Here is a 27,684-nt window from a genome sequence, read left to right on the forward strand (position 1 = left end):
TTTTTCGTCATCATTGCTTTTCCATTTTTTTATTTGGTTATCAGTCTAATTGGGCCACAATGCCCAAATACTTTACAAGCCCATTTACCAGAAGTGTTAAGTTACTACTTACTACTGTACATACGCTACAAATATGCACATGCTATTAAACAAATACAAGAACACCATGAAAGTTACAAAACAAAAAAAATCAAGACCACAAAAAAAACCTGAATCAAACTAGGGTTCTTTAGATTCAAGATAGAATTAACTCTTAACGTTTTAACTAAGCTTGTTGCATCTCCTTCTTCTTAGCATCCACGAGCAGAGCAAGGTGTGCACATTTACTTTTAAATTCTTCCAGTTCTTTTTCTAAGCTCTTCACCTGTTTTATCATCCAATGTATACCGGTGTTAGAGTCCATGTAATACATAGATGTTTTGTACTGCGGAATCAAACTTACCGTCTGTTCTGTTTCATTCTCTTTCTTTATATATTCCTCGCACCTGTTGAAGAATAATATTTGATTCAGATCCCCACAGAGATATGATATACTGATACGTATTTTTCTCTTCTTATAAATATACCTCATGAAGAGTTGTAAGTTCTCTTGGCGTATCTCACCCGCTGACTTGCCATCGAGGTTGTTTCCAGTATCCTGCCAAGATTTTTTCACTTTAGATCGACTTGTGAATAAAACTATTATCATCCACTGAATTCACTTACGGCAGCTGTAGGTTGTGGGTTGAGCTGCACGGGTTGAAAGTTACTTCTTAAACCAGTGGAATTTCTCAAATGTGGCGAAGCAAAAGCAACTGTACGGCTTGAGGTGGCGTTACTAAGATTGATTTCACGTATTATAGGGCCACCTTGACTAATTTTATCAGAAGGCAAAGGCGAAGGATTGACTGTACTGATAGTAGGAGGTTGATCAGGTATTGCTATCTTTTTCGACTTATCTGCAGGCATTTGATATTTATGGTATCCTAAAAGGTGGCAGTGGCTATACCTGTTTTTCTCCATAACAAGCAGTGGAAGAGTCAACCAAAGATATTACGATTTGGAACAAAGATTATATTGACAAAATTATTTGAAAAGGTTTTGGAGAGAACGAAGAGACCAGTAACTATAGACAATCTTTTTCAACCTCGCCTCCAGCCGCTGAAATAGAGAAGACCTTTCAAAATCTTGCTTATCGTGGGCTGGTTCTATGAAGTTTGCTTCAAGAACTCCTGGGGAACAGATTTTGGTTAATGAGTCTTCAGCCAGGTCTTTACGTCAAACAAAATATAGTCCATGAAATCACAAAGGAAATCAATCAATATACCCACAACACCGTGGCCTGTCGAGTCCCCTCCCATAGTGACCTTCCAGAAAGGCTGTAATGGTGCAAGAAAGAGAGATCTAAACTTAATCAAGGCATATTCAAAGCCTTTCTTTAATGTTTAAGTAACAAGTATGCTAGCAAACCAATTTTTTTAATGTTCTATTGAGCATGTCTTTCTTGTAAATAAGCTGATTTCTCTGAATTGTCAAATAACAATCTTACTACAGATGCTTCTTTAGATTATCTAGATCATGCAAATGTCTGCTATATGAAAGCGTACCCGGATGAGACGGTTTTTGTGATACACATTGAAACCGCAGATTGCAAGCTTAGGTGCCTCCTTTACAAATCCAATTTTGATTTCAGTGGAAGCCTGTAACAAGAAAGCCTAGTGTTTTTTTTTTCTCATTCCCTAGATTAATGTTTGCATATGAAAACACAAACAGTTATGCAACGGCAAATAGCAAAACAATTAGCCAAAGCTCCACATAACAAAACTAGAGAGTAGAAAAGAAAAAAAGGAATCACTTGTTCCGTTGTAGCTGTATGGGGCTTGTACTTAATAATCTCGGGAAATCTGAATCCATCAGCAATGTTGAACTGCTCCACAGGGATTCCCCGAATTATAATTTTGAAGTTTTTGAACTTTTTGAGATATAACATTGAAGCATAAGCCTAGGGATGAAGAAATAACAAAATGAATCTTCAGACATCCTTGGAACAAAACATAATTAGAAAAAGGAAGAAAATATTAAGGAGATTACCCTCAGAGAATAACGTAAGTGGTATGAAATATGAGATCTCAGTTCCAATATTTTATGGTGCAACCGTTTTCCGTCATTCACACTCTCATCTCGGAGCCGGATATCCTATACCAATATCAAAACATATGACCAGACCTAAAACAAAAACACCTCTGGCAAGATATCGCGTCGAGTATATATCAATTGAGGAAAAGTGTGTGTTACCTCCTCGTCGTCGTCAAAACTCAGCTCATAGATTCCTTCATCATTAAGCCACAAGTTGTATATAATTACTTTTGTTCCATGAGTTCCAACGTCCTCGAACTGGTGGGTGGAAGATGGAAATAAAAAAATTAACAAAACAGACTGCAATCACATGGAATAAAAATCTTCAGACTGCTTTAGGGGAACTGAAGCAAATTGGGACACAAGTCAAGGCAGAACAGTAATGCAATAAAATATTCATAAGCTGACTTTCAAAAGAAACAACCTGCTGCAAAAGTTCGTCCTCTGTAGAAAACGGAGACCATTTGAGTAGAATTTCAAGGTTGGCAGCCCAATCTTCTGGAGATCCATAGATAATTGGTTGTGGTCGCTCCTTGGATATATCAATATCAATCTGCATTACATATCGGATCTATCACTTGAGAACAAAGAAGAGTTGCACATTTTCGAGTTTCCAAGAATTATTCATTTCAGGAGTGAAACAAAATCTACAAATGCTGAAGATTTTACCATAGGAACAGTGACATCATCCTGACCAGTTTTTCTAAGGAATGTGTATGACAGAATGCCAACGCTCTGAGTAGATGTGCTAAAAGAGAGAAGAATAAAAAGGTTAAAACAAGAGCAAACGACATATTCAGAGTGAATATGACCAGATATATCAATACCCTCCACGAGTGGAGCGACTAAAAACGATAGCATCAGCTCCAAGTCTCATGGTACTTGTCTTGAAACCATTTCCATCTAAACACAAAAGGGAAGCTCTGGTTAGAGACCACCTGTCGGAAACCAAGACAGCAAGACCACCCGACTAGAAACGAGCTCAAGATCATATTAACTAAGTAAAACAATTACACTGTCCAATCGTTGTATTAGACTTCTTTGATGAGTAGCCTAAGCTCATGCATTTTCTGAGCCCAGCGGGATCCATCCCACCACCATCATCTTCAAGTTCAAAAAGAAAGGAGAGAAACCATATCAATAACAACATCCCAAGCCTTGGTTAGGCAAAAGCACCACAGTCATTCAAAGGAAATGTACCTTGGAAAACTAAAGCTGGGGAATTATCTTTGACAATATTGATCTTATCAATCTTAACAAACGTAGCACCATTTTGTATCTGAGATATAAGTAATTCAAATTAACCAAACACGGTACCGATGCTTTAAAAAACCAGATCACTCGCAACAATCAAAAACGAAAAAGATAATAAAAAATGAACTTAAGAAAGCATTTCAATCCTCACACATACCTCGTCAACAGCATTGTCAAGTAGCTCAGCGATTGCTGCAATACAATACAAAGAAGAAGAAATTGACAAAGATGATCATCACAAAATCACAAATTAATCAAATTGATCGCACCAGTAGAGACAATTCATAGGCTCATAGCTTTACCTCCAAAAGCCCATTTGTGTGAGGTAGCATTCGAGTGAAGAAACCTGGGATGAACTCGAGCATGCTCAAGCATACCTATCAAATTCCATCTCATTAGATACCATAATCGTGATGCATGCGTGTGTATGAGGAAGAGAGAGATGACCTGGAGCAGTAGGAGTCACAACGTTCGGTATCACAAAGTAATCTCCCGCCTTCCAAAAGCTCCGGCATTCTAAGGTCTCTCGAGGAGCCATTGTCGCAGCACCAGCGATTGTACTTGCTGATTCTCTTCCTCCTACTACTCCGTTGTCACTGTCACTATCACTGTCGAGATGAACAACATCAGTGACTGCTGCATTTTTCGCCATAGGAGGCATTACCGTCGACGGTGAAAGTGAATCGAGAAAACGAATTCGAATTTTGTGAAACAAACGTCTTCTCCGATTAGTCTAGACAGACTTTTCAACTACAGCGTGAAGAAACGCAAACGTCTTCTTCGTCATCATTATTCATTGCCTTGCGTTTCTTTTTTTGGGTCAACAGTCTAATTGGGCTCCATATCTCAAATACTTATAGGCCCATTTCTCAAAAATGTTTATATGAGTAATACGCTTATGTACATACCGTTACATATATGCACATGACAGGCTATTAAGCAAATACAAGAACACCATGAAAGTTGAAAAACAAAAATCAAGAACACCAAAAAAATCTGAATCAAACTAGGGTTTTTTAGGTTCCAGAGAGTTTTAACTCGTAACGCTTTTACTAAACTTGTTGCATCTCCTTCTTCTTAGCATCCACAAGCAGAGCAAGTTGTGCACATTTACTTTTAATTTCTTCCAGTTCTTTTTCTAAGCTCTTTACCTGTTTTATCATCCAATGTATACCGGTGTTAGAGTCCATGTAATAAACGGATGTTTTGTACTGCGGAATCAAACTTACCGTCTGTTCTACTTCATTCTCTTTCTTTACATATTCCTCGCACCTGTTGAAGAATAATATTTAATTCAGATCCCCAAGAGAGATATGATACTGAAATGTGTTTTTCTCTTGTTGTAAATATACCTCATGAAGAGTTGTAAGTTCTCTTCGCGTATCTCAGCCGCTAACTTGCCAACGAGGTTGTTTCCAGTATCCTGCGGAAAAAAAAAATCATCGACTTTAGATCAAACTTGTGAATAAAACTATATCATTGACTGAATTCACTTACGCCAGCTGCAGGTGGTTGTGGGTTGAGCTGCACGGGTTGGAAGTTATTTCTTAAACCTGTGTAATTTCTCAAATGTGGCGCGGCAACAGCAGCTGTTCGGCTTGAAGTGGCGTTACTAAGATTGATTTCACGTATTATAGGACCACCATGACTGATTCTATCAGAAGGCAAAGGCGAAGGATTGTATGTATTGACAGTAGGCGGTTGATCAGGTATTACTGTCCTTTTCGACTTATCTGCAGGGATTTGAGCAGTTTGGTATCCGAAAATGTGACAGTGATTTTGCCTGTTCTTCCCCATAGCAAGCAGTGGAATAGTCAAACAAAGGTATTGCAGTTTGGAACCAAAATCATATTGACAAAATATTGAGAGATGACTGAAAAAGGTTTTGGAGAGGAAGAAGAGACCAGTAATCAGAGGTTATCCTTTTCAGCCTCGCCTCCAGCCGCAGAAATAGAGAAGACCTCTCAAAATCTTGCTTGTCGTGGGCTGGTTCTATGAAGTTTGCCTCAAGAACTCCTGGGGAACAGATTTTGGTAATGAGTCTCCCCTCCAGGGTTTTAGCCCAAACAAAACATATTCAATTGACATATAGAAATTATAAGGAGAATGAATCACTATACCCATAACACCATTGCCTCTCGTTGACCCTTCCAGAACGACCTTCCAGAATGGCTGTAATGGTGCAAGAGAGATCTCAACTTAATCAAGCCATATACAAATGGAAGCTTAAGTGAAAATATACTAACAAACTTACGAAAGTTGCTTCTTGAGATTAAGAGCATATAAATATAACTGCAACATCAAAACGTACCCGGATGAGACGGTTTTTGTGATAGACATTGAAACCACAAATTGGAAGTTTAGGGGCCTCCTTGATGAATCCAACTTTAATTCCAGTGGCAGCCTGTAATAAATAAGAAAGCTTAGTGGTTTTGCACTCGCAGTCTAAAACATTAAAATAAAACCAGCGAGTAAAACGAAAGAAAAAGAGGAAGTCTTAGTTTGTATTACATAATCCACTGCAGCTGCTTGGGGTTTGTACATTATTGTCTCAGGATGTCTGAATTCATCAGCAATGTTGAATTGCGCCACAGAGACTCCCCGAAGAATAATTTTGAAGTTTTTGAACTTTTTGAGATATAACATGGAAATGTAAGCCTAAGGATAAAGAAACTATGTCAGCCTTTGCACATCCTTGCAACAGTAAAAAAAACTAATTAGAAAGAAGATATTCAGAAGGATTACCCTTAGAGAATGTCGATAGCGGTACGAAATATGAGATCTTACTTCCAATGTTTTAGCGTGCAACCGTTTCCCGTCCTGGGCATTTTCATCTCGGAGCCGTATATCCTATACCAATATTAAGGAAAATAATTGAAATACTTTAAAACCCAACTTTTGCAAAAAACTTCATCATAAACCCTTTAAGGAAGTGTAAGTACCACATCATCGTCGTCAAAACTCAGCTCATAGATTCCTTCATCATTAAGCCACAAGTTGTATATAATTACTTTTGTTCCATGTGTTCCAATATCCTCGAACTGGTAGATGAAGAATGGAAATAAATGAATGAATAAACAAGCCACGTTAATATAACACTCGGAACCAGAGTTTTTTAAAGGAAACAACCTGCTGCAAAAGTTCGACCATTGTTGAAAACGGGGACCATTTGAGAAGAATGTTAAGGTTGGTAGACCAATCTCCGGGAGACCCATAAATAATTGGTTGGGGGCTATCACTGGATATATCGAAATCAATCTGCATTGCAGATATGATAACATCAAGACAAAATAATCGTTGCAGATTCATGAGTTTCCAAACAAAAAGCTACATAAGCTGAGGATTTTACCATAGGAACGATCACATCATCCTGACCAGTTTTCCTAAGGAATGTATAGGACAGAAGACCAATGCTCTGTGTAGATTTGCTAAAACAGAGAAGATAAAAGTATGTTTAAGTTAAAAACAAGAGCATCCGCCAAATCCAGACAGTAAATGTTCCAGATATATCAATACCCTCCACGAGTTGAGCGACTAAAAACCATGGCATCAGCTCCAAGTCTCATTGTACTTGTCTTGAAACCATTTCCATCTACACACAAAGGTGGAACTATAGTTACAGACCTGCCTTTTGTAGCAAACTAGAAAGAAGATTGATGTCCGATCAACAAAATATAACAATTACATTGTCCAATTGTCGTATTAGACTTCTTTGACGAGTAGCCTAAGCTCATGCATTTTCTGATCCCATTAGGATCCATCCCACCACCATTATCTTCAAGTGAAAAAAACAAAAGAAGGATAATGTCATGCACAAGATTCAAAAACTCCTTTACGCAAAAGCACCACCAATACATTCAAAGGCAGTGTACCTTGGAAAACTAAGGCAGGTGTATTATCTTTAACAATATTGATCTTATCAATCTTGACAACGGTAGCACCGTTTTGTATCTGAGGAAGAATTAAACAAACATAACCAAACACTACACAATTCCATTGGCAATGAGCAAAAACAAAAACAGAACCTAAGATAAGCATTTCACTCCTTACACATACCTCATCAACCGCATTGTCAAGTAGCTCGGCGATTGCTGCGATTCAATACAAACATGATCATCACAAAACTGATTCGTTCTACCAACTGATAGCTAAAACAGAGTATATTCATAGCTTTACCTCCAAAAGCCCATTTATGTGAAGTAGCATTCGAGTGAAGAAACTTTGGATGAACACGAGCATGCTCAACCATACCTGTCAAATTTCATCTCATTAATAAGTACTCCAAAACCCATAATTGTGGAGCGTGAGTGAGAGAGAGATTCGAAGAAAGAACCTATGGCAGTTAGAGTAACACTTGAAGGGATCACAAAGTTTTCGCCGGCTTTCCAGAAACTTCGGCACTCTAGGGTTTCTCGAGGAGCCACCGTCGCAGCATCAGCGATCGAAACTTTCTGATTCTCTATTAGAGATGCCAAGCTCGGAACCATTCCTATTACTCCTCCGTTGTCGTCGTCACTGTCACTGTCACTGTCGATATTTACGACATCGGCGACTGTGTAATTTTTCGCCATTACCGACGGCGACAAAACGAATTCGAACAAAACAGCGTGATGTTTCCCTATTTGAAACTAAAACAACGCGTTGTGTGCAGATCACTAGAGCTTTTGCTTTAAGAGTCAGTTTAACTAATAGTAAGAAAATTTTAATCTCCGATACTGTATATAGCTTTGCTCTTATGGCGAAAAAAAAAAAAAAAAAAAGGCTTTGCTCTTACGGTGCAGATCACTAAATCCTAGTTGGGTCAAAAGCCCAAGCCCAACTATGCTAAAAGCCTATAAGGCTATAACCCATTAGATATATAATGTCTGGAGATTATGTATCGAACATAAATTAATTACTGAATCCAAAAGTGTTAATGATAGTATGATAGTACTTCACAAAAATTGTTTAAGCTGATCCGAGATATTTTGAGAGTTGGAAAAATCAAACACAAACTTTATTAAAGTCTAAAAGTAAATAAATAAAAGAACAGCAAAAATCCAAGCAGAAAACAAAATACGTAATCTAAAAAGAAAACAAAAAAAAATAAAGTTCTAAATGAAACCAACGACTAAAGAAGTTTAGGCCCTAGTGTTGCCAGATTCTAATTCCTCTACTGGAAAGAAATATCTGTTATGCAACATAATTGAATCAGCGGCAACAGGTTCATTGTCTTGGTTCCTATGCCATGTGTAGTATGCGTGAGTTCTATTGTAAATCTCCAAAACTGCATGACCAAAACTAGCTTCTCTATACGCCGAATAGCTCGGTTGCGGATCAGTAAAACTGCAAAATTAGATCAAAGCCACAACAAGATCTTAGTATCATATCAACAATATGACAACAAAGCAATCAAATAAAATGTTTTTCTTTTTTACCTATTTGCGATTCCTTCAATGTTTCCTCCATCTCCGATAGTGATGTAGATTGGAGCAGAAGGGTCTTTCACAGGATAGCTCAAGCCATTGGTGATGTTGTATTTAATATTGGAGACACGTTCGGATCTCTCATAGGAATGGACGTGACCAGACAAAACCAAATCAACCTTGCTGTTAACGAACCACGACTCAAACATTGCTCTCATGCTCTCACCTTCCATGTAATGGTAGTTATTACTGTTGTACCACGGCGAGTGAACCATGACAATAAGCCATGGAGTCTCTTCTCTGTTCACCTTCTTCAACTCTTGCTCGAGCCACACGTATTGAGGTGTGTATTTTCCTGAAATATGAATAACACGTTATTCAAAAAAAAAACAAGAAACAATAATCTTAAAGATGTTACGTGTTTACTAATTACCGTAGGCAGAATAAGAGGAGAGGACGATGATGTGAGCAGATGCACGTCTAATAGAGTACCAAAGAGGAGATATGCTCTTCGAGGCCTTGTAGGCGTTATGATAACGGTGAATGTAGGGCTTGAAGGCATGAGGCTCCCCCTAATTAAGATTCATATGGTTATTAAAGTTGAAACTACTGATCAGAAAAAAAGCAATAAATTGAGAGAATTATAATGTGAACTTACAATGTTTGGGACAAAATCAATTTCGTGATTCCCGGCAGCATAGATGAAGGTTTGGTAAGCAGCACAAGGCTCCACGAATCTTCCCCACGAATCCCACTTTCTCTGATCATGGTTTGGATGGTCATCTGCGTAAGATAAGTCTCCAGGGAAGAGAACAGCTTGGCCTTTAGGGTTTGACATGTAATGATATAATGTCTCGTTAGAAGCTAAAGTTTGTCCAAGATCACCTACAAAACACAATGTAATTATTAGATCGAGTTGGAAGTATTAGTTATATCTAGTTTCAAAAGATAGGTAAAAGAAAATTTAATTACCAATAATGCCGAAAGTGTATGGAACGTCAGGTCCAACCTTTGGAGGACTAGTGAAGGAAAATTGTCTAACGGATCCATCAGTTCCAACCTCATAGATGTATTTGGTATCATACTGCCGAAAAGATATAAGAAAGAAACTTTTATAAAAACTTTTGAAACAAGAAAGTGATGTTGTTACTTATATAACAAGTTAAATTATACAAATTACAAACCTCGAGTCCTTTAATTGTGGCGTGATGAAGAAAACCAGAAGTATAGTCATAAAATCGGTAAGACGAGGTAGAGGCATGACCTCTCTTCTTTTTCGGTTTCACATCACCATCAACTGCCTTCCAATAAGTAACCACGTTTGAACCAGCTAGGTTTAAGGGGGTCACCCACGATATGATTATACCACGTCCATTGTAATCTCCTTGGACGATATGAACCTAGCCAAAGATACAAGAAATCAAGATGGATTAATTGTTTTGTTAAGATACAAAATATACAATCAGGGACTTCAACAAAAAAGACAAAAATAATAATAGAAAAAACAACGTGTGGCCTCTGTACGTAAAACATAATTAATCGTTACTAATTATTCCCATGTGCAGACCTTACTGATATTGATACTTTTAAATTCAGAAACTTAAACCCTAAATTACCAAACACAAATTTATGATCTAAGAACCAGAAAATCAAAAAGTAGAACTAAGAAATCAAAACCTGTTCCGGAGCATTATGACCAGCCGGAGATGGAAAAGTTTCGAGAGACATCTCAGTTGATGGTTGAGCTGTGCGGACAAAGTTGCTTGTTGTTCCACTATTGATTACAGTGGCAATGCTTAGAAACACAAAAACAAGTAAAATTTTGTTCATCCTCATATTTGATCTATGATCGTCGCTGCTTAAAAAGTTTTGAGTATGTTTCTTTCTGTTTTCTGATTAAACGTATGGGTGACAACGTTTTATATAGAACTTAAATTGAAGTTTTTTTTTTTTTTGCAAAAGAAGAGATAAAGTTGGATTTTAAAGAATATTCGAATAGAAATAGGATTCTTATAGCCTAGTTATAGATATTAAACGGTTATTGAGATTATCATGGTCGTATTTTCGAAACAAACTTTTTGGGATAATGTTGCATAATTAACCTCGTATAGCATAATTTTATCGCTTCTTAAAAGTCAAAATTTGGTTTCAAGTCATAAAGGTTTCATAATTTAGTTTAAGGGGAATAATTCAGTTATTTTTTACTTTATTGTAAAATATATATTGGAAAAATAGCTATTCTGCCGACAAAAAAAAAATAGCTATTCTAGGGTATTTCTCTCGATTTTTTTAATATTAAAGATTTTCTCCAATTTAACTTCGGAGAAAAAGCTTTTATAATTTACGAAGAAAAAATAGTTTATGAAACATAAATATTTTGTTAGATAAAAAGAAAAAGGGAAAATAGAACTAAATTAGAAAGTGAAACGACAATAGGTTTGAAAGAAATGGGTCACCATAGGATCTCCTTTCTCCTAAACCTGAACCCTCTTTAGTTGATTACAAAGACAAATCAAAACCAAACCTTAAACTGACTTCATTCAGACCCACCAATCCCGGTCTCCATAACCGGTTAAAATGGTCGGTGGTGACCGGTGGCCTGAACGTTTTTAATGAGCCACGGAATTGCCCGAGACTCATCACAACTCTACAGACTCTTCTCTCTTATCTATCTGAAACTACTCTAACCCACAAATGTCTCTGTTCAAACTAACACACACACACACATATTTTAAACACAGCTTACAATTTCTTTTCTTCAACTCTCTCTGTATTGTTTGGTTATACATTTTGTAGACAAAGGGCTCAATGGTTGTCTTTAAGGTCTCCAAGTGCTTACAGATGTCTCTGGGGCACAAACTGCTTCAACAGTCAACCGTTTCAGCACATTTGGACACGGGTCTTTCCCGAAATTGCTGTTGGATATCGTCACTGCGCATCTCGCTTTCCCTACACACTTCTGCATATATCAAAACACACCGTGGTTAGAAAAAAAAAGAAGAAGAGTCTGATTCCAGTTTTAGCTGTGTAAAGATTATATCTTTTACCCTCTCTAAGATAGCGTATGAGGTAGCTGCGTGACACTCTCCTTGTTGGTAACTCCCGCAGGTTCCTAAAGGAGTTCCAAAGCTTGCAAATTTGATGGATGCAATTGCTTGACCTGGACTACATTTCAAATGAACCTTGGGTCTATGAAATGTCTGTCCCTTTCCGTAGCTTTCGATTTGCCAGTTCTTGATATTCGGGTGGTATTCAGAAACTTCAGCACAAACTCCTGATACTGATCTTTTGACCAAAGAGACAGTTGATGGGTTTCCACCAAGCTCCTCGAATATGACCAACAGATTTTGGCTCGGCTTTAACCAAGCTCTCGGCACATGGTACCACCTTTGTGTAGGTTGACCACAGCCGGTTTGGCATTTGTTCGGTTTATATGTTCCAGTGTAGCTACAATGACTGCAGTCACCAGTCGCAAATGCTGTCCAGTATCTTCCGATGCTCTCACCGTTCACCCAAATCTGACCTTTTCCCATTCCTTCCATGTCCAAAGCAAGCGGCTCATTTCCTTCGGGCGCATCAAAATAAGTCTGAAATAAAACAAAATATACTCGTTAGTTCAGATTCTTAATTAGAAAAAAAGCTTTGTTGAGTTGTGTTGGATTCAATCAAACCTTGTGCCATGTCAAAGGCTGAGGCTTTTGTACAGTTAAGGACGCATCCATCCATCCAATAGAGGGAGTGTTGGTTGGAAATGCAAGATTCATAGCTTCACCTTTCAGTCCCACCTGATGAAAACAGAGTTAAACAACTTAATACAGAAAAAAGGGATCAAAAGAGAGAAATCACGAGAAAATAGGATAGATAAAACACCTGGTATGTCCATTTCTGCCATGACAAATCCATTTTCCCTTGACTCAACCCATGCAATGCCACCGGACCCAAGATTCCAGTATTCCATGACTCAAAGTGTCCACCCACATTCTTCAAAAACGAAAAAGAGGAAAGGGGTCAGGATAAGAGAAAAACGAAAAACATCGTTTACACGGAAGAGAGAAAAGACTACTAACTGGTAATCCAACAGCAACACTCAGCAACGCAATTCTGTTAGTTCCAGAATGCAGATTGATCTTTCCCTGATAAGTAAATCTCCTGTTTTGCCTTGTTCCAAAGGCAGAACCTGCAATTCATATATTATAAGTTTGCATCAGAAATTCTCTAATAGAACAAATTAACAGGCCAAACTAGTGGAAGTATCATACCTGAAAGCTGTCCATTGACAAATATATGCACGGCATGGCCTGTAGATTGAATAATGAGAGTTGGTAGCTCTCCTCCATGCAAGAATGATTCACTGTCACCGATATCAACACTACATACCAATTCCACATGTTTGTTAGCACGTGTCGAGAATCACTTTGAAGCTAGGGAAAGTTTACATTGTATAAGGTAGCAGACGGGTTTTTCTTTTACCTCGTCATGTACCAAAGATAATCGCTTGTGTCACGCGTGACATTTATCTGCTCCAAGAGTCCGTGAGTGGTGAATGTGGAGCTGTCATCTAGAGAAGAAAGATCTTCCAAATAACTCTCCCACTGGAAATTCTTTGTGTCTGTAGGCAACATTTCCATCTGGGATGTTTGAACTCCAACCTTAAATTAAACAAGAGAAATCCACAAGAATCAGAAAAAACACAGAGAATTTGAGGAACCATAATTCTGAGTTTCAACCATATACACTTACCTTTGCAGTATTGAAGACTGCATTTCTACAGTCTGGAAGAATACTGATTGACCAAGGAGGTAAGTTATAATGAACGTTGTTAAACAAAACTCTTGCTGCCGATTCTGTATCATAGTTAGCTAGGAAAGCCGAACAATCTCCTGATTCTGCAGAGTATACATGAGCCTGGGAAAATAAAGTAGAAAAGAGGATATAATTTAGTAAAAGCTACAGAAAGTTTCTACAAGTAAACCAAAACAAATCTCTCATAATAAATCCATACTTGTTGCTTGTTTCCTATTGATGTAACAACGGGATCAGCTGACACCAGAGCCTTCTCACACATCTTGATAGCTCTGTGGAGTTCCTTTAGGTGACCATATTTAGGTTGTCTGATTAAACCTGTTTAACATTTAACAACGACTCACTTAGTACATAAAGCATTGCATCAACTTATATTTCAATGAATGTGTAGAAAGTTTTGTTCGCTGCTTGTCCTTACCATATTCGTCGATCGGAGCATCATAATCATAGCTGGTGGTGACAAATGGACCTCCGGCTGTTCTTCCAAAGTTAGTTCCTCCATGATACTGTTCTCAAGAAAAGACAATGGATCTTATATTTTAAAGATGCTCGATGATAACCAAAGCTTACAGTGTGTAAGGAGCTAGATGATTAACCAAAATGCTAAAGTGTACATACCATGTAGTAGTTAACAAAAGATCCTCCTTTTTGTATGAAACGTGCAACACCAAACGCCAGATCCTGAACTGGTCTATGGTGCATTGGCCCACCGAACTCAGTGAACCTGGTAATGCATTTCCAATTTACAGAATAAAAAAGGTTACCGATTTGAAGAGAACAAATCCATGTACAGATATAAAGGGAAAGCAAATGAGAATCTCTACCAGCCGCTCCATGCCTCTGTCCATATCAAAGGCTTGTATGGCTTGTTCGGAGCAAATGAATCACAGTAGAAACCGTTACATGTGTTTATCTGTCAACCAAAACCAATGAGTTAGAGTTCATTCTTCAAAGTCAAAGACATTCACCCACTCTAGACTCATTAATTAAGTTATTACAATGCTTATGCAATCAAAAGAAACTCACCACAGGGTCAGGGGCATCGTCTTCTTTGCACATGACCCACGGGACACCAGTCTCAGTTGCTATAGCCATTTTAGCTGCCCATGTCATGTAGTTGTGACCTTCAGCGCCCAATAACTGCCCTTGTCTTCCATACTCATTCTCAATCTACAGTCAAATGAAAGATGACACCTTTCTATTAACTCACATAGATCCCTAAAACCATAAATCTGCATGATCTCCAATCCGAGCACTAATCTTTTCCATTAAAGTTTTTACCTGAGAAAGGATAATGGGACCACCCTGGGACTCGAACAAGTTCTCACTCTTCATCAGCTCAACTATTCTCTCTGTGAATCCTTTCATAGCTCTCTGCAAACATTATCACAACAACATTCATATCACAAGTTTTAAGCTTCTAATAAAGTAAATGTTCTAAGAGGAAAAATTAGATAATGGAAACTCAAAGTGGAAGAAAAGAGACCTTAAAAGGCTCATTATCTGTTCTGAAGCTGATTCCAGGAACATACTTGAGCCAAACAGGGAATCCTCTGGTCATTCCAAAAACAAAAACAAAAACTTTAGTGAGCAGAAACAGAAACTGAATTCATACACACATAAGTAGCCAAATCTAGAGGCGTCTGAAGCTGAAGAGACAAGAAAGGAAATTTGGTAATTACCCAAAATTCCACTCGGCGCAAACATAAGGTCCAATTCGAAGATGAGCATATAAACCAGCTTTGTGAATCGTCTTCACGAATCTCACCAAATCATTTCTCCCTTCAAAATCGTACTGAGAGGAAGAAAGGAATCATCAATATTCAAAGAACATAATGTATAAAATTGGAACATAACTGAAGAAAACAAGTAAGAAAAAGTATACTTTTCCAGGAGAAGGCTCATGAAGATTCCAGAACACATACGTCTCAATCACATCAATGCCTCCATCTTTCGCCTTCTGAATCAAATCTTCCCACATCTAACAACAAGAACAACAGTTAAAATTAATAAAGCTAAAACCTTTTTGATAAATTGTATAAAACAGAACATAAAGGAAAGAAACATAGGGTCTTTTTGTTAAACCCAAAAGAAGAAAAAAGAGAAAAGTTTAGGGCTTTTGTTAAATCTTACATCAGGAGTGCTTCGAGGGTAATGTATGGAGCCAGAGAAGAGGATTCGTCTCTGTCCATTAATGAGAAGTGCTTTCCGGTCATAAGTAACTCCACATTGCACAAATCCAACACCTAGAATCAAAAACCCTAAGCAGAACCAGAGAATCAGTCTCGAAGCAGAATCTCCAGTCCCCATCTCCCGCATTCACCTTCACAAAGAGAAGAACCAAGCTACTTCTTCCGTGTCTGTGTTGGTCTTTCTTAATAAGGAGAGAGAAGGAAGGAAGAAGAAGAAGAAGAAGACGAAGGAGAAAGAGAGGAAGAAGAAGGGGGTTTTATTGCACTTCACAAGTGTCTCTTACTCGCATCATCACTGCGTGGCCGTGAGCTACCGACGCTTTCCCACCAATTTTTACGCATTTTTATTTATTGTTTTTATATCATATAACGGAAATATAAAAAAACGGGAAGATGTAAAGAAATAAAATAAAGTAAGAGTTGATTATGATATTAGGGTGAAAAAAGTGGCACGTTGATTGAATTAAAGCAGCTAATCACGCTATATTTTATTTCAGTTTCGTTTTCTTTTTTTTGTTTGGTTGATTGATTTAGTGCGTCAGTCTAGTCACTAACTTAAAACATATTATGTGTTTATGGCTGAATATTGTTATGGGTTTGAGTTAGTGATTAGTAGATGTTGAAATTTGATTTGGTCATTTAAACTGATATAAAAAGATAGAGTACGTGAAGTACTTTGGTTTATTAGTGAGGAGTCTTGTGGACAGTCGTCAAAATGGATTCACATTGTACAAGTGTCTTCCACTTCCAAAATCACAGTGTACCTGTCATTTAGATATGTGTACAGACTTTACCATACTTATTAAATTCACATTGTTCCAGAAATTGATTTTGTAGTTTTGTTTGGCCTATAGTTATTATATGGTCTTCTTCGGTGGAATTTGGTTTTAGTAGCCTTTGAACTTTGTAGATTTGGTGGATATGTCATATACTACTATTTTACAATTTATTTGGTAAGTTTCTTTGAAGATCGGTTGGATATAATTTTGGGTTCTTGGATCTGATGAAAGTTCAAATTTATCAGCCCACTTGAGATTAATTAAGAGATGCTTCCTTAATCAAAGGATTAGCTGTAAGTTTGTAACTGTCAAAAGAAAGAAGATATAAATCACACAAAAGACATAAACATGTGAATGAATGCTCTTTTGTTGCATATAGTGAAATTCCAGTTTTACCCTAAATCATTTTACGCTAGTTTCACCCACCGACACCGACAGTAGTCTGCATTTATGGGTTTGACTCGTGAATTCACATTTTGACTAGGGGTATTTATGGAATATAACTGTGTAACAGTTGGGATAATTGAAGGAAAAAGAATAAATGAGAAGTGTCTATTAGAACTATCCCGGTACGTACGGTCCGACATTCAACTTCCACTTAAGCTATCATCTCTTTTATTATTCCTAAAATATGTTTTCAATATTTTCGAGTTCTGGTCAGATTTGCAATCAGATGCGATATCAATCAGCTTTTCTAATTGTCGGAAACTTCCAAATTTTAATTTATGAGTCTTGTTTTTATCTATTTGTTTAATCAAATCAAAATGTTGTTTCTATTCGTTTCATTTACTCATTATTAAATCAAAATCGATGCATATTGAGAAATTCTTATACTATTTACTAAAATTTCATAAAGGTTATAATGAAAGTACTATGCTACTAATATTCTTATTTGATTTTAGTTTTTTTGTTTGTTTGTTAAAGTTATTTGATTTCAACAAATAATGATCATTATCGTGTAGTTTATTCAAGTTTGATCATGTACTATATATGTAACTATTTCCCTGGTAGAAAACACCATCCTTGATTTTCATACGATGGGACAATAACCAATATAAGATAATTTAATTTGTCTATTAGTGGACCTAAGTGGTCAAAATAAGTCTCATTATATAACTAGTTAACTAGTTAATTTATTTAAATTTGATACTTCAGTCATCAAATAAAGCTGATTGTCAAGATTTTTAGTCCTGGTGTCCACATGGGATGTTTTAATAATAAGGAAACGAGAGATTATGGATTTGTATTAAACCCTAATAAGGCTTCGACGGCGTGAAATGCGGAGAGAAAACGGGAAAGGATTGCATCCACTCTTACTAAGCTTTACCTAAACAGCTAAACTATATAACTATTGGTTCTAATGTTAATTTCTATTTATTTGTATATGTTAAGTATTATTTTATATAGTAAAATACAGATAGATGTTGCAAAGTAAACTACTTCGCCAAAATAACCATGTTTTATGCTAATGGTGGTTGAATTTTAGTTGGAGAATCAACAACTAGTTTCCACTAAAATATCGCTAACTCTGAAACTTTCTTTTGTTCCAAACTAAAGGATCAAAAAGGTTATAGTAGATTTAAATCATTAACCTTTTCGAAAATTTGTTTATAACAACTTCCTTCCCTTCATTTCAAAATAAAGAAAGAAAAAAAACATTACCCTTCCATTCACATGGTGAAATCTTCTTCTAATATTTTGTTGGTGGCTAAGTTTTCTCTCTTTTTTCTTTAGACATCACCATATTTCTTTTTATATTGGTGCAGAAACTAAATATGTTACCACCACTCTTTTTATAAAGTATACTTTTTGATAATTCTAAACAATATACTTATATACTAAACACAACAATTCATCAAATCCATGTAAACGCATATACTATTTCATCTATGTGTTGTAGGCTGGTGCTTTAGGGTCCTACCTTCGTTACCACCCATCTTGGTTCTGTGTGAACGAAGACGAAACTCTTTGGCACGTGGGAAAAAGCTTCGGTGCACGTGTCTCGTATGAGTTTGTTCTTTTCTTAACCACACACACACAACACCGTTCGTTTCCTTCGATTATCATTGGCTTAGAACTCTCGAGAAACCAGATGATTTCTCACTCCGTTAATCGGACTCCGTTACGCTGAGTTGTTATTTTTCTTATTCTATTTATATCTTTTGTTTGATTACATTATGGGAGTGCATTTTATATTCAAGGAAAAAGGCAATTCTCACACGCCTCTCAGCGAATTAAGATTACGTCTGTCGGAGTTTCGATCTTTCGCTTGTTCCCAAGACAAATAAAGTTAGTTTTCATTCTTGTGCTAGCTATATCGACCTATGTGTAACGCTAGATCTAAATTCAGCATATCTTGAGAAGCATCAGATTTTCTTATGAATATGGCAAATTTTTCCAAAATCCATCAACTTATTACTTATCTATCACAAGACCACATATTTGTATAAAATGAATAGTATTGATTATTTATTTTGATACCAAAAAAATTAGATTAGTGATTATTACCATTTGGAAAGAAAAAAAAGAGAGAGAATTTGATCATATTTAGAAGAAAAAAAAAACTCTTTAAATTGCAAGCTGAACGTCACGCACTCACGGGTCTGGACGTAATCAGAATACAAGATTCACTGACGCCAAAGTAACTGTAACTGTAACTTTTTCTTACCACTTGGTAAAACTAAAAAGGAATCTCGGTCGGATCCTGAGGCTTGATTTAGCGCCACGTTAGTCGTCAGTTAACTTTCGCGCCTTTGACTCTTCGTAGCGATCCTTTTCATGTCGCTTTTTTTCCTTTGTAACTTTTTTTGTTTTTGCTTTAAACATTTTTGTTTCTTTTTTACAACTTTTTCCATTAAAGAAAAAAACCTTTAACCAAACCCTTTACAACAATACAACATTATGGAAGTACAGGAGTTTATAATCATGTTTTATAAACATAATTATTGCTTACCAAATGAAATGAGACATGTCGATCAAATTACAATTTCTAATTGCCGTTATCAAAGGATCCACCTTTTTTTGTTATAAGCTTACCGTTGAGCTCATCATCTCATCAAATGATTAATTTCTGTTGACTGTTGATAAACTTTTACAACGAAACTGTCGACTGAATACCTTTTCGATGTCGCATTAACTGTATATATCTTCGTTATTAATACTATTTTAACAATTTTTACGGACCACTAGCTAGTACATGCAAATAAGGAAACTGATCTGTATAATTGATGGAGATCTTTTTGTATTAAAATTACAATGTTACCACACCTTACTTCGTAAATAAGAATTCATCATCTAGTACTTCACATGTTCGATGGTTGAGTCAATCATAAATAATATAGATCCCCACACCAAAGGAGTCATTTGCGTTTCAAGGAAAACATTACATTAAATGTTGATAGTGCCATGACTGTATTACCTCAAATATGGGGATGCAAAAATATCTACTATACAGAAATGTTTCTGTAACCTAATCGAAACTAAACTATATTTATAATATGATTATATGATCGTACCGATTTGAACTAATTGAACTATATATGAATACATAATATCATAACAAAAAAAGGTATTTGTAGAAAGTATAAAGAAAAAATTAAGCTTAAATAAAACTTAAATTGTATTTAATTAGTATCAAACTAAATCAAATAGCGACGCCTGCAACTTAATTTATCAATCCCTCGCACAAAACATTCTTTCGGGATAATAGAACATAATTAATGATATGCTATAATAACATCTATAATTTGGTTCAATTTTTGTTAGACAAAGGCTTCGCATGAAATGAATATAATAACGGTCATTAACGAGACTTATGTTAATGACCTTCATGGAGTCATTATTAAAGCGTACATAATTTTAAAGAATTATTGCAAACCATTATATTGTTTTCTTTCTCCCATGATCCGTGAACAAACATAACATAAATATTTAATATTATCTCTAGAATTTGTTGTTGGTCATGAAAGAAAAAAACATGATACGGACGGACCATGCCGTTGAACATAGTCATCGAGATCGATGGTTGAATTGACCATACAAAGAGACATATATAAGCACGTAGCAATAATAGCTTTTTTAATATATACATATACTTACAAAGATATAGTTATTATTTACAGTGGACATATACATTAATGTTCACCATAATTACTTGCTTGCTTAACATATATTTAATCATTCAGAACCTTAAACATTCTTATTGTTAATCATTCGTTGCCCATTTGGTCGAGACCCGCGATCAGATATTTTTATCTTTTTTTTTGTGTGCCAATAAAATATTTATATATTAAACGAACTTAGGAACTTTTCCGATTTTAGACTTAAATCAATGTTCGAAATTCAATTCTCTATATCACTCAAATTACAAGGTTATAGACTTATAGTCAGGCCCGGCCCGCCGTAAAGTGTCGACTGACTATAGTATACTGTGAACTATTGATTGTATTACAAGTTTTCAACCATGCATATGGTTAGTACTTCGTTGTAACTGTAATTTTTTTTTATCATTTTTTGTTTGTTTGGGCCTTAGTAGTACTTCTAGAATAATGGATGCATGATTCATGTGCCATTTCAAACAAAAATCATACATTGCTGAACGACAGTACAAAAAATAAATAAAAGTAGGCAGGGGATGTTGGCTTTCGCAGAACTATTATTGATTTTGTTAAAGCATGAGCTTCACAATATAAGACGTTGTTGAAACAGAAACAGAGGAGCTGGAACAGATACTCAAGCCAAAGCTAAATTCAGAATTTTTTATTAAAAAAAAACATAATGCCAATGTAAGATGCAGTTTTTACTGAATCATATAAGCTTTCGAGACTTGGAGTCAGTTTGGGAACTAAGAATTATCACCTAGTTTTCTATATGTGAACCAACATATATAATAATTTCTTTTTATTTACGGAGTGAAATAATAAATAAATTTTTATCTTGATCCATCAGAATTAGCTCGAGGGTGAACAATTGGTTAGAAATAAACGTGGGCAACCATGGGCCAAAATAAGCTAAGTAAGGGCTTAATATCAAATATATCGGCCCAAAATGTTGTACTTATTAATGAATTCTAACATCACAATAAAACAGTTTAGTTTGATTTATCTCTTCTTTAAAACCTTCAATGTCAACACATGTGAATGTGATACAACTAAAACATTTTATTTTTTGGATAATATGGACAAAACAAGTTCTTAGTATAACTCCACACTATCTAAAACAATTACAGTCATGCATGTGGAAATATAAATTTTTTTGCATTGATACTCCAATTTATGATTTGCAATTATATACATAAAAACTGAAGTCCTGGCATATACCTCTTCAGAAATACAGTTATTTAATCATTAATTTGCTTGTACATTGAATTAAGAACAATAATATATATTTATTAAGAACAATAATAAAGTAGACGAATAAAACCCATCGTTAAGTTAAAAAAAACAAAAAAAAATAATGCTGAATATCGGCGGTGTCGATGATGACATAGAAAGGCTCCACAAATTTGATAATAATGGAAATAATTATAAGGTGGGTCGACGTAAACAACATGCACGTGTATTCCCCATGGACCTGTTTCGTCTTTCGTGCATGGCATTGTCCTTACTATGGCCGCCATAAATTTCCAATCTATTCTCATCATTACCCACCAAATTATACTCTTTTAATATAACATGTTATCATATAGTTGAACGTATATATTATGATATCACGTCATCGCCCGTCGGTCGAAGTAAATGAAGTGATCATCATATTATCGATCGAGACTAGTCGTCGATTTTTCGATATATTTTCGTCTAAATTTTCTCGAGCATAAAACAAAAGCTAGATAGAGACGAGATAGGCATAATGTTAATAGCTGCCAAAAAAAGAAGAAGGTATATATTAATATACATATCTATCATCCATATATATGGAATCATATCTCAACTTGCGTTTGGTACGATAAATAAAAGAGAAAGGGACAACCTAACCAACGCTTATAATTTGACATGACAAACAAAAAAAATTATAATTAGAATCTCTCATCTTTGAGCCATCACTAGCTGTACGTATGGCTCTTTCTGTCTTACCCACCAATCTTGTTTGCTTCTCTTCTCTACTATTTGTTAATAAGATCATTTGTTTACTTCTCTGCTTCCTCTTTGCACAAACAGTTTTGTTCTTTGAAATGATCTATTAATGATCTTCAAGTGAGATCGGAGAAGCACTATCATCTACAGTAGCCACTCGGATCGGGAGCCTCCGCTTCATCTTCACAGTCGGAAATGACACTATCTCGTCTTCCTCAGCCGTCCAACTACATGTACATTAGTACATAACAATTAGTATCATATATATATAATCACAAAGTATAACAAAATGCAGTTGAAAGTCGCAACATAGAGATGGTTAGGCTCAAATTCGGTAGTATATGTTTGCGAACTGTAGACCAAAAAAGACCTTAAACTTTTGTAGACCATTTCATATGGATCAGTCTATTTAAGACCAGCCTGTTAAAATCAGACCTGGACTTATCTAGTCCATTACAGTATCCCTTGATACGTTATTGGAATGAATTATGTATGGCCCTTGGCCAACTCAAGATATCAATATGGACTAACACAAGTTATACTTAGTTGATGAAAAAACATTTTCAATATTAAATCATGGGTTTCTACCTGTACCGGGTTACAAGGTGGTGAAGAAAGATGGATATTTCGAGCTTCGACAGCTCTAAACCAGGACATAGCCTTTGCCCACCACCAAAGGGTGTGAAGCAAATACTGCTGTTTGCCGATCCATTAATTCTCTGTTACATAATAAATTAAGACAAGTATTAGTAGATGAAATTTGATAAGAAGAAGCTAAACTAATGATCATGAAGTTAACTCTGAAGCAAAATAATTATACTAAAAGGAAATGGTGACGTACGTCCCATCTCCACGGATCGAATTGATAGGGATTATCATAAATGTCTTCATCCATGTGAACCGATATGAATGATGCCAATACACACCATCCTTTCGGTATTAAGTAACCTGCTCATTCACCCACCAAAAAATTATATAGTTTCATCACAAGGAAAATCAATTTATAGTTAAGAAATTTACCTTTAATTTCTACATCCTTGAGAGCTTTCCTCCACACCCCGTTAATAATGTTAGCCATTCTAAGCGTTTCGTTTATCACCTGTTGTGTGATTACAAAAACAAAAATAAATTAGCTAGTATATTGTAACTAATCCCTTTCAATAACTAGCTAGTATATATATATATATATATATATATATATAAAGCAATTGGTAGGTTTAAATTACATAACTACGACTTACATTTTGAGTAAAAGAGAGAGACATATAATCGGTCCACTTGTATTCTTCTCCCAATTCCAATTTACGCCTCTTCATCTCCATATTCTCCTCCTGTAGATAAATAAATATAAAAATTATTATTTGAAAAAAAAAAAAAAAAATCTCTACTATAATGCGTTTTGATTGAAACAATAACGCGTTGAAAACAAAGCGTTTCTGTGACGCGAAACGCTATTTTTGAGTTTTGACAGGCGGTGTGGTCGCTCGTACAGACAAAGGCGTTAATACAAATCGTCCTGCTCTGACAGCCGTCCACTCTGTTTTCTTAATCCTACGGCTAATATACTCTCACGTGTCTCTTCCCTTCCCACACGTGCGTGTACTCGTGTGTCCCGTCGAAAGACTTTCGACAGCGACTTGACTCGACACGGATGCAAAAGTCAAACTAGGTCCACCACTTCGAAAAATAACTAAATCTTAACCGTTAAAATCTCCTCACAAGACAAACATCTAATCTAACGGTCCACAGACGTCGGCAATATGCATTAAAACGCACACGTGTGCTGTTGTGTAAGTAAGTCGTGCACATCAATACGTACCACGAGTTTGGCTAGAGCGACGGGGTTGTCACTTAAGAATTTGACAGCCAAGGTCATCGCCGTTGGCATTGTTTCCTCTCCGGGTATCATCATCTCTACGATCTTTCCGCTGACGAAATCTGACGGTTGAGATTGCTTCTCTGAATCACCACCGTCTCTTAGAAGTACGTCCACCACGTCATTTGCCGGAGACGTCGTTGTCATCGCCACTTGTCTCTCCTCCACAACCTTTTTTACCATCTTTATTAACCTCTCTTTCGCCTGCATGATTGAAGTATTAAACCCTAGTATTTACACACTAACAAAATGAAATCAGATATTGATATGCTCATGTATTATAAGGAAATATTTTACCTTTAAGGATTTGTAGAGTCTAGTGCCAGGGAATTTGATTGGGATACAAATCAAACCTTTGATGAATTCTTCGAACTCAAGTTTGAGAATGTTCATATCTTCACCAGGAGATGTGCTCATCAACACTTTTACTAATATCTCAAACGTCATCTACAACAACAACAACAAACATTCTACCAATTAAAAAATGTGTTATAGCATGTGACCTAGTACGTACGTGTGAGTTTGCTACTAATATATTTTCTAAGACAATACCTTTTTGATCTCATCCTGAACATGAACCAATGGAAGTTGAGCCCAAGACGCCAAAGTGAGAACAACCGAGGCCTCAATGTCTCGAGTGATCCGGTCTTTGAGGTGAGGAGATCTGAGGAACGCGCCAATGAGCGTGTGAAGCCTTTTTTGATGAGGTCCATTGATGCTGAGAATAGAGTTTTCTCCAAGTAGTTCCGTAATTGATTTAGGGTATGCAGGGACAAATGTGTTCCCATGGTTTTGGAGCACCACTTTATTCACCTCTGCATCGGTTGATATTATGATTGGTGTCCCTATTATGTTCGTTTTGAACACTTTCCCGTATCTATATTGTTAACATGTAAAAAAACTCGGTAAGAGATATATAACTGATACAATGATAGCAAAAAAAATTCCCATTTAATGATTTTGAAAGATAGTGTATTAACCTAGAATTCGTATATATATATATATATATATATATTTTTTGTGTGTGTGAGTATGAGTTGGTATATTCTAATATTCACATCTTATATAACTTCTTTGGCTTAAATGAGATGATGAATTAAATGGAAAGCTGAAGTCTATGGAGAAGTAGGCTAGTGGTGTATGGCTACAAAAAGAAATATTTCGTCCCTGTCTATTTGCTGCCTTTTTATAATCTCTCTGCCTCGAATATCCCGAGGTTATAGGTATTGCCTTCTTCCTTTACTCACTACAATTTACTAATATTAATCATACTCGGAATAACATGATATAATCCTTATTATACATATGCTAGTTTTTGTAATTTTTGTTTTGGTCGTTGCTAGTTTTTGTAAATCTAAGACGAGCAATAAAGAAGCTAAGGATCCATGGACGATTATATATCATTACCACTGCACATTTATTATAAAATTATATATGGTGAAAACAAAAACGTGAAGGTGTCCGTTCTAAGAGAAAATAAATAATATAGGTAAACGATAAATCAGTGGGTATTCAAGAGGACCCATTTTGAAAAATTTATTAGTATACAAAAAATAATAATGAATAGCAGAAGAATTCACATCAAGGACGTTTAGTGTATATTAAAATAATAATAATAACATTAGAAAATAATATAGAAAACAAAAGGGATAAAGATGACACATGAAATGAAGTGAATTCAATCATCCCAAAAAAAAAAAAAAACAAGATCATCCGCTTAAACTATTTTGCCGTTGTATATGGCCAAGAACATGAAGACAGGTTGGTTTTGTCAGTCTCTTCTTTTTAATTGAAATGATGTTATGTCCAAGAGTTTTAGTTTAACTATTTGCATCCCCAAAATTTTTATTTGTATAAATTATCACTACTACATAACCACTGTACTTTCTTCTTTACCTAAAAAGGAGATCAGTTTGTTATAACCCCTAATACTAATGGTTACAATAGTTTTTTTTTTTTTTTTTTTTTTTTTGCTAATTCGATGGTGTTAGGTATTTTGTTACTAACTTATTTTGGGATAAACGAAAAATAAAATTATTTAATCTAGGGTTATTAAAAAGATGGACTTCGAATAAAATGGCGGAAATATATAAGAATTTGATAGAAAATGACTTTTCTAGTTAATAGGAATTAATAGAAAATGACTTACAAAGACTTTCGTTTGTCCATGAAGGTAACAGGCCGAGAAGAATAACCACAAGCGATGAAGTTTAGGGTTTCTCCGATCACCGGCCAGCCTAAGCTTCCGTTTGGAATCATTCCCTTCTTCTTCTCCTCATTATCTTCTTCTTCATCTCCATCTTTCGTTTTCGAGTTTCGTAGACGTAACCAGAGCCATGGACGGAGAAGTATTCCGGCCGTCAAAACCAAGAAACCAGCGACCAAATAATCCATGTAATTATAAGGCCAAGGGAGATTTTCCGGCGACCGGAAAAGTCCTGCGCTTGCCGGAGGTTGCATACGTAAACAGTTAAACCGGTTTCTTGGGAATAACTATATGCCTAAGCACATGAATTGTGGATATAGCAAAATTTGTGATGAGATCGATAGAGAATTTTAAAAGGGTTTTCTCAATTCTCAAAAACCATGCAGGCAGAGAAAGTGAGAGAATAAATATTTGTATTTGTAGAGCTTAAAGCCATGGTGATGTCATTTTCAATGGGGGAGAAACAGAGGAATTAATGATATAAAATCCACTTTTACCCGTATCTCACTATATACAATCCAAATATGTATTGCATATATACTTAAACTTAAAAACCCACTAAAAACAACTTAATTACCAAGCTAAAAAATCTAAAATAGTTTTATTTTCGTTAAATTCATCTTAAGTAGTTAATTACTAGTATAATCTTGAATTTTTAGTATGTCAACAACTTAATAAGCATAATGACATTTTTTGGTCAACAGCATAATGACATATGTATCAATGTATTGATATTTTTCTGATTACCCATTCCATCTTTATAAGAAATTTGATATAGCTACAAAATCAATTTTTATGGAATTAAATATCTAATTCCTCTCATAAGCTAATTTTAGAATAGAAAATGATATTCTCTTGTAATATTTTTTTTTTTTGTTAAATAAGATTATTATTGTAACATTCTCTTTTAATAGAAACACATAATTAATTTTAGTGCTCTCTTATTTAATTATTCATTGACTGTATCACACGGTAATTAAGTT

At 35.7% G+C, this 27,684-nt stretch overlaps 6 protein-coding genes and 2 long non-coding RNA genes across 10 annotated transcripts; 2 read left to right on the forward strand and 6 right to left on the reverse strand.

The window, feature by feature from the left end:
- Positions 1–5: 5 nt before the first annotated feature.
- Positions 6–4,128, reverse strand: CRH1 (Histidine kinase-, DNA gyrase B-, and HSP90-like ATPase family protein). Its single transcript, NM_119796.4, has 18 exons — positions 3,817–4,128; positions 3,672–3,746; positions 3,527–3,561; positions 3,316–3,394; positions 3,130–3,219; positions 2,943–3,018; positions 2,785–2,863; positions 2,540–2,668; positions 2,275–2,373; positions 2,071–2,175; positions 1,835–1,981; positions 1,587–1,679; positions 1,307–1,358; positions 1,100–1,211; positions 706–988; positions 567–637; positions 443–485; positions 6–364 (listed from the first exon to the last, which is right to left on the reverse strand). Exons 1-18 carry the CDS (start codon positions 4,028–4,030, stop codon positions 266–268), a joined length of 1,881 nt encoding a protein of 626 aa, NP_195351.2. The 5' UTR covers positions 4,031–4,128; the 3' UTR covers positions 6–265.
- Positions 4,129–4,137: 9 nt separating this feature from the next.
- On the reverse strand, positions 4,138–8,114 carry CRT1 (compromized recognition of TCV 1). The gene is made up of 18 exons (NM_119797.4): positions 7,703–8,114; positions 7,546–7,620; positions 7,426–7,460; positions 7,242–7,320; positions 7,055–7,144; positions 6,886–6,961; positions 6,719–6,797; positions 6,499–6,627; positions 6,312–6,410; positions 6,115–6,219; positions 5,881–6,027; positions 5,681–5,773; positions 5,490–5,541; positions 5,274–5,385; positions 4,867–5,152; positions 4,722–4,792; positions 4,599–4,641; positions 4,138–4,520 (listed from the first exon to the last, which is right to left on the reverse strand). Exons 1-18 carry the CDS (start codon positions 7,938–7,940, stop codon positions 4,422–4,424), a joined length of 1,908 nt encoding a protein of 635 aa, NP_568000.1. The 5' UTR covers positions 7,941–8,114; the 3' UTR covers positions 4,138–4,421.
- A 375-nt stretch (positions 8,115–8,489) lies between these two features.
- Positions 8,490–10,610, reverse strand: PAP25 (purple acid phosphatase 25; the record flags this gene model as incomplete). Its single annotated transcript, NM_119798.1, has 7 exons — positions 8,490–8,694; positions 8,787–9,129; positions 9,208–9,346; positions 9,433–9,659; positions 9,747–9,858; positions 9,959–10,174; positions 10,452–10,610. The coding sequence occupies 7 exons, from the start codon at positions 10,608–10,610 to the stop codon at positions 8,490–8,492; spliced, it is 1,401 nt and encodes a 466-aa protein (NP_195353.1).
- A 484-nt stretch (positions 10,611–11,094) lies between these two features.
- On the reverse strand, positions 11,095–16,219 carry BGAL3 (beta-galactosidase 3). Of its 2 annotated transcripts, none has more exons than NM_119799.4 (18): positions 15,711–16,219; positions 15,463–15,558; positions 15,260–15,372; positions 15,064–15,130; positions 14,859–14,951; positions 14,604–14,747; positions 14,402–14,490; positions 14,196–14,301; positions 13,996–14,083; positions 13,777–13,895; positions 13,515–13,679; positions 13,245–13,423; positions 13,034–13,143; positions 12,842–12,951; positions 12,645–12,755; positions 12,446–12,559; positions 11,822–12,361; positions 11,095–11,733 (listed from the first exon to the last, which is right to left on the reverse strand). In NM_119799.4, the coding sequence occupies exons 1-18, from the start codon at positions 15,894–15,896 to the stop codon at positions 11,593–11,595; spliced, it is 2,571 nt and encodes an 856-aa protein (NP_568001.1). In that variant the 5' UTR covers positions 15,897–16,219; the 3' UTR covers positions 11,095–11,592. The 2 variants fall into 2 exon arrangements, with proteins under 2 accessions (NP_568001.1, NP_849506.1); NM_179175.2 differs by having other exon boundaries at positions 11,095–11,730; positions 15,711–16,014.
- Positions 16,220–18,160: 1,941 nt separating this feature from the next.
- AT4G09295 lies at positions 18,161–18,596 on the forward strand. Its single transcript, NR_142269.1, has one exon. It is a non-coding gene; the product is annotated as an other RNA (long non-coding RNA).
- Positions 18,466–18,773, reverse strand: AT4G09305. The gene has a single exon (NR_142270.1). It is a non-coding gene; the product is annotated as an other RNA (long non-coding RNA).
- Positions 18,774–22,002: 3,229 nt separating this feature from the next.
- On the forward strand, positions 22,003–22,363 carry AT4G36370 (uncharacterized protein; the record flags this gene model as incomplete). The annotated part of the gene is made up of 2 exons (NM_119800.3): positions 22,003–22,077; positions 22,235–22,363. 2 exons carry the CDS (start codon positions 22,003–22,005, stop codon positions 22,361–22,363), a joined length of 204 nt encoding a protein of 67 aa, NP_195355.1.
- ROT3 (Cytochrome P450 superfamily protein) lies at positions 22,281–27,260 on the reverse strand. 2 transcript variants are annotated; one of them, NM_119801.4, is made up of 9 exons: positions 26,645–27,260; positions 25,048–25,372; positions 24,793–24,942; positions 24,439–24,699; positions 23,861–23,950; positions 23,640–23,718; positions 23,461–23,567; positions 23,208–23,338; positions 22,281–22,846 (listed from the first exon to the last, which is right to left on the reverse strand). In NM_119801.4, the coding sequence occupies exons 1-9, from the start codon at positions 26,953–26,955 to the stop codon at positions 22,726–22,728; spliced, it is 1,575 nt and encodes a 524-aa protein (NP_568002.1). In that variant the 5' UTR covers positions 26,956–27,260; the 3' UTR covers positions 22,281–22,725. The 2 variants fall into 2 exon arrangements, with proteins under 2 accessions (NP_568002.1, NP_001328464.1); NM_001342408.1 differs by having other exon boundaries at positions 23,461–23,718; positions 26,645–27,198.
- Positions 27,261–27,684: the final 424 nt, after the last annotated feature.

The sequence above is a fragment of the Arabidopsis thaliana genome, chromosome 4 (assembly GCF_000001735.4).
Source record: "Arabidopsis thaliana chromosome 4, partial sequence".
In the NCBI taxonomy this organism is placed as follows: Eukaryota; Viridiplantae; Streptophyta; class Magnoliopsida; order Brassicales; family Brassicaceae; genus Arabidopsis; species Arabidopsis thaliana.

Excerpts from the sequence above, each read along its gene's own strand:
- CRH1 (NM_119796.4), bottom strand. The coding sequence starts at position 4,030 with ATGCCTCCTATGGCGAAAAATGCAGCAGTCACTGATGTTGTTCATCTC. Across the intron at positions 3,395-3,526 it reads TTGACAATGCTGTTGACGAG|ATACAAAATGGTGCTACGTT; the intron begins GTATGTGTGAGG and ends CTTATATCTCAG. Across the intron at positions 1,359-1,586 it reads ACAAAAACCGTCTCATCCGG|CCTTTCTGGAAGGTCACTAT; the intron begins GTACGCTTTCAT and ends GCACCATTACAG.
- CRT1 (NM_119797.4), bottom strand. The coding sequence starts at position 7,940 with ATGGCGAAAAATTACACAGTCGCCGATGTCGTAAATATCGACAGTGAC. Across the intron at positions 7,461-7,545 it reads ACATAAATGGGCTTTTGGAG|CAATCGCCGAGCTACTTGAC; the intron begins GTAAAGCTATGA and ends ATTGAATCGCAG. Across the intron at positions 7,321-7,425 it reads TTGACAATGCGGTTGATGAG|ATACAAAACGGTGCTACCGT; the intron begins GTATGTGTAAGG and ends ATTCTTCCTCAG.
- BGAL3 (NM_119799.4), bottom strand. The coding sequence starts at position 15,896 with ATGCGGGAGATGGGGACTGGAGATTCTGCTTCGAGACTGATTCTCTGG. Across the intron at positions 14,952-15,063 it reads CAGATAATGAGCCTTTTAAG|AGAGCTATGAAAGGATTCAC; the intron begins GTCTCTTTTCTT and ends TAATGTTTGCAG. Across the intron at positions 13,896-13,995 it reads TGCTCCGATCGACGAATATG|GTTTAATCAGACAACCTAAA; the intron begins GTAAGGACAAGC and ends AATGTTAAACAG.
- ROT3 (NM_119801.4), bottom strand. The coding sequence starts at position 26,955 with ATGCAACCTCCGGCAAGCGCAGGACTTTTCCGGTCGCCGGAAAATCTC. Across the intron at positions 23,951-24,438 it reads TCGCTCTAGCCAAACTCGTG|GAGGAGAATATGGAGATGAA; the intron begins GTACGTATTGAT and ends ATTTATCTACAG. Across the intron at positions 23,568-23,639 it reads CAAGGATGTAGAAATTAAAG|GTTACTTAATACCGAAAGGA; the intron begins GTAAATTTCTTA and ends GTGAATGAGCAG.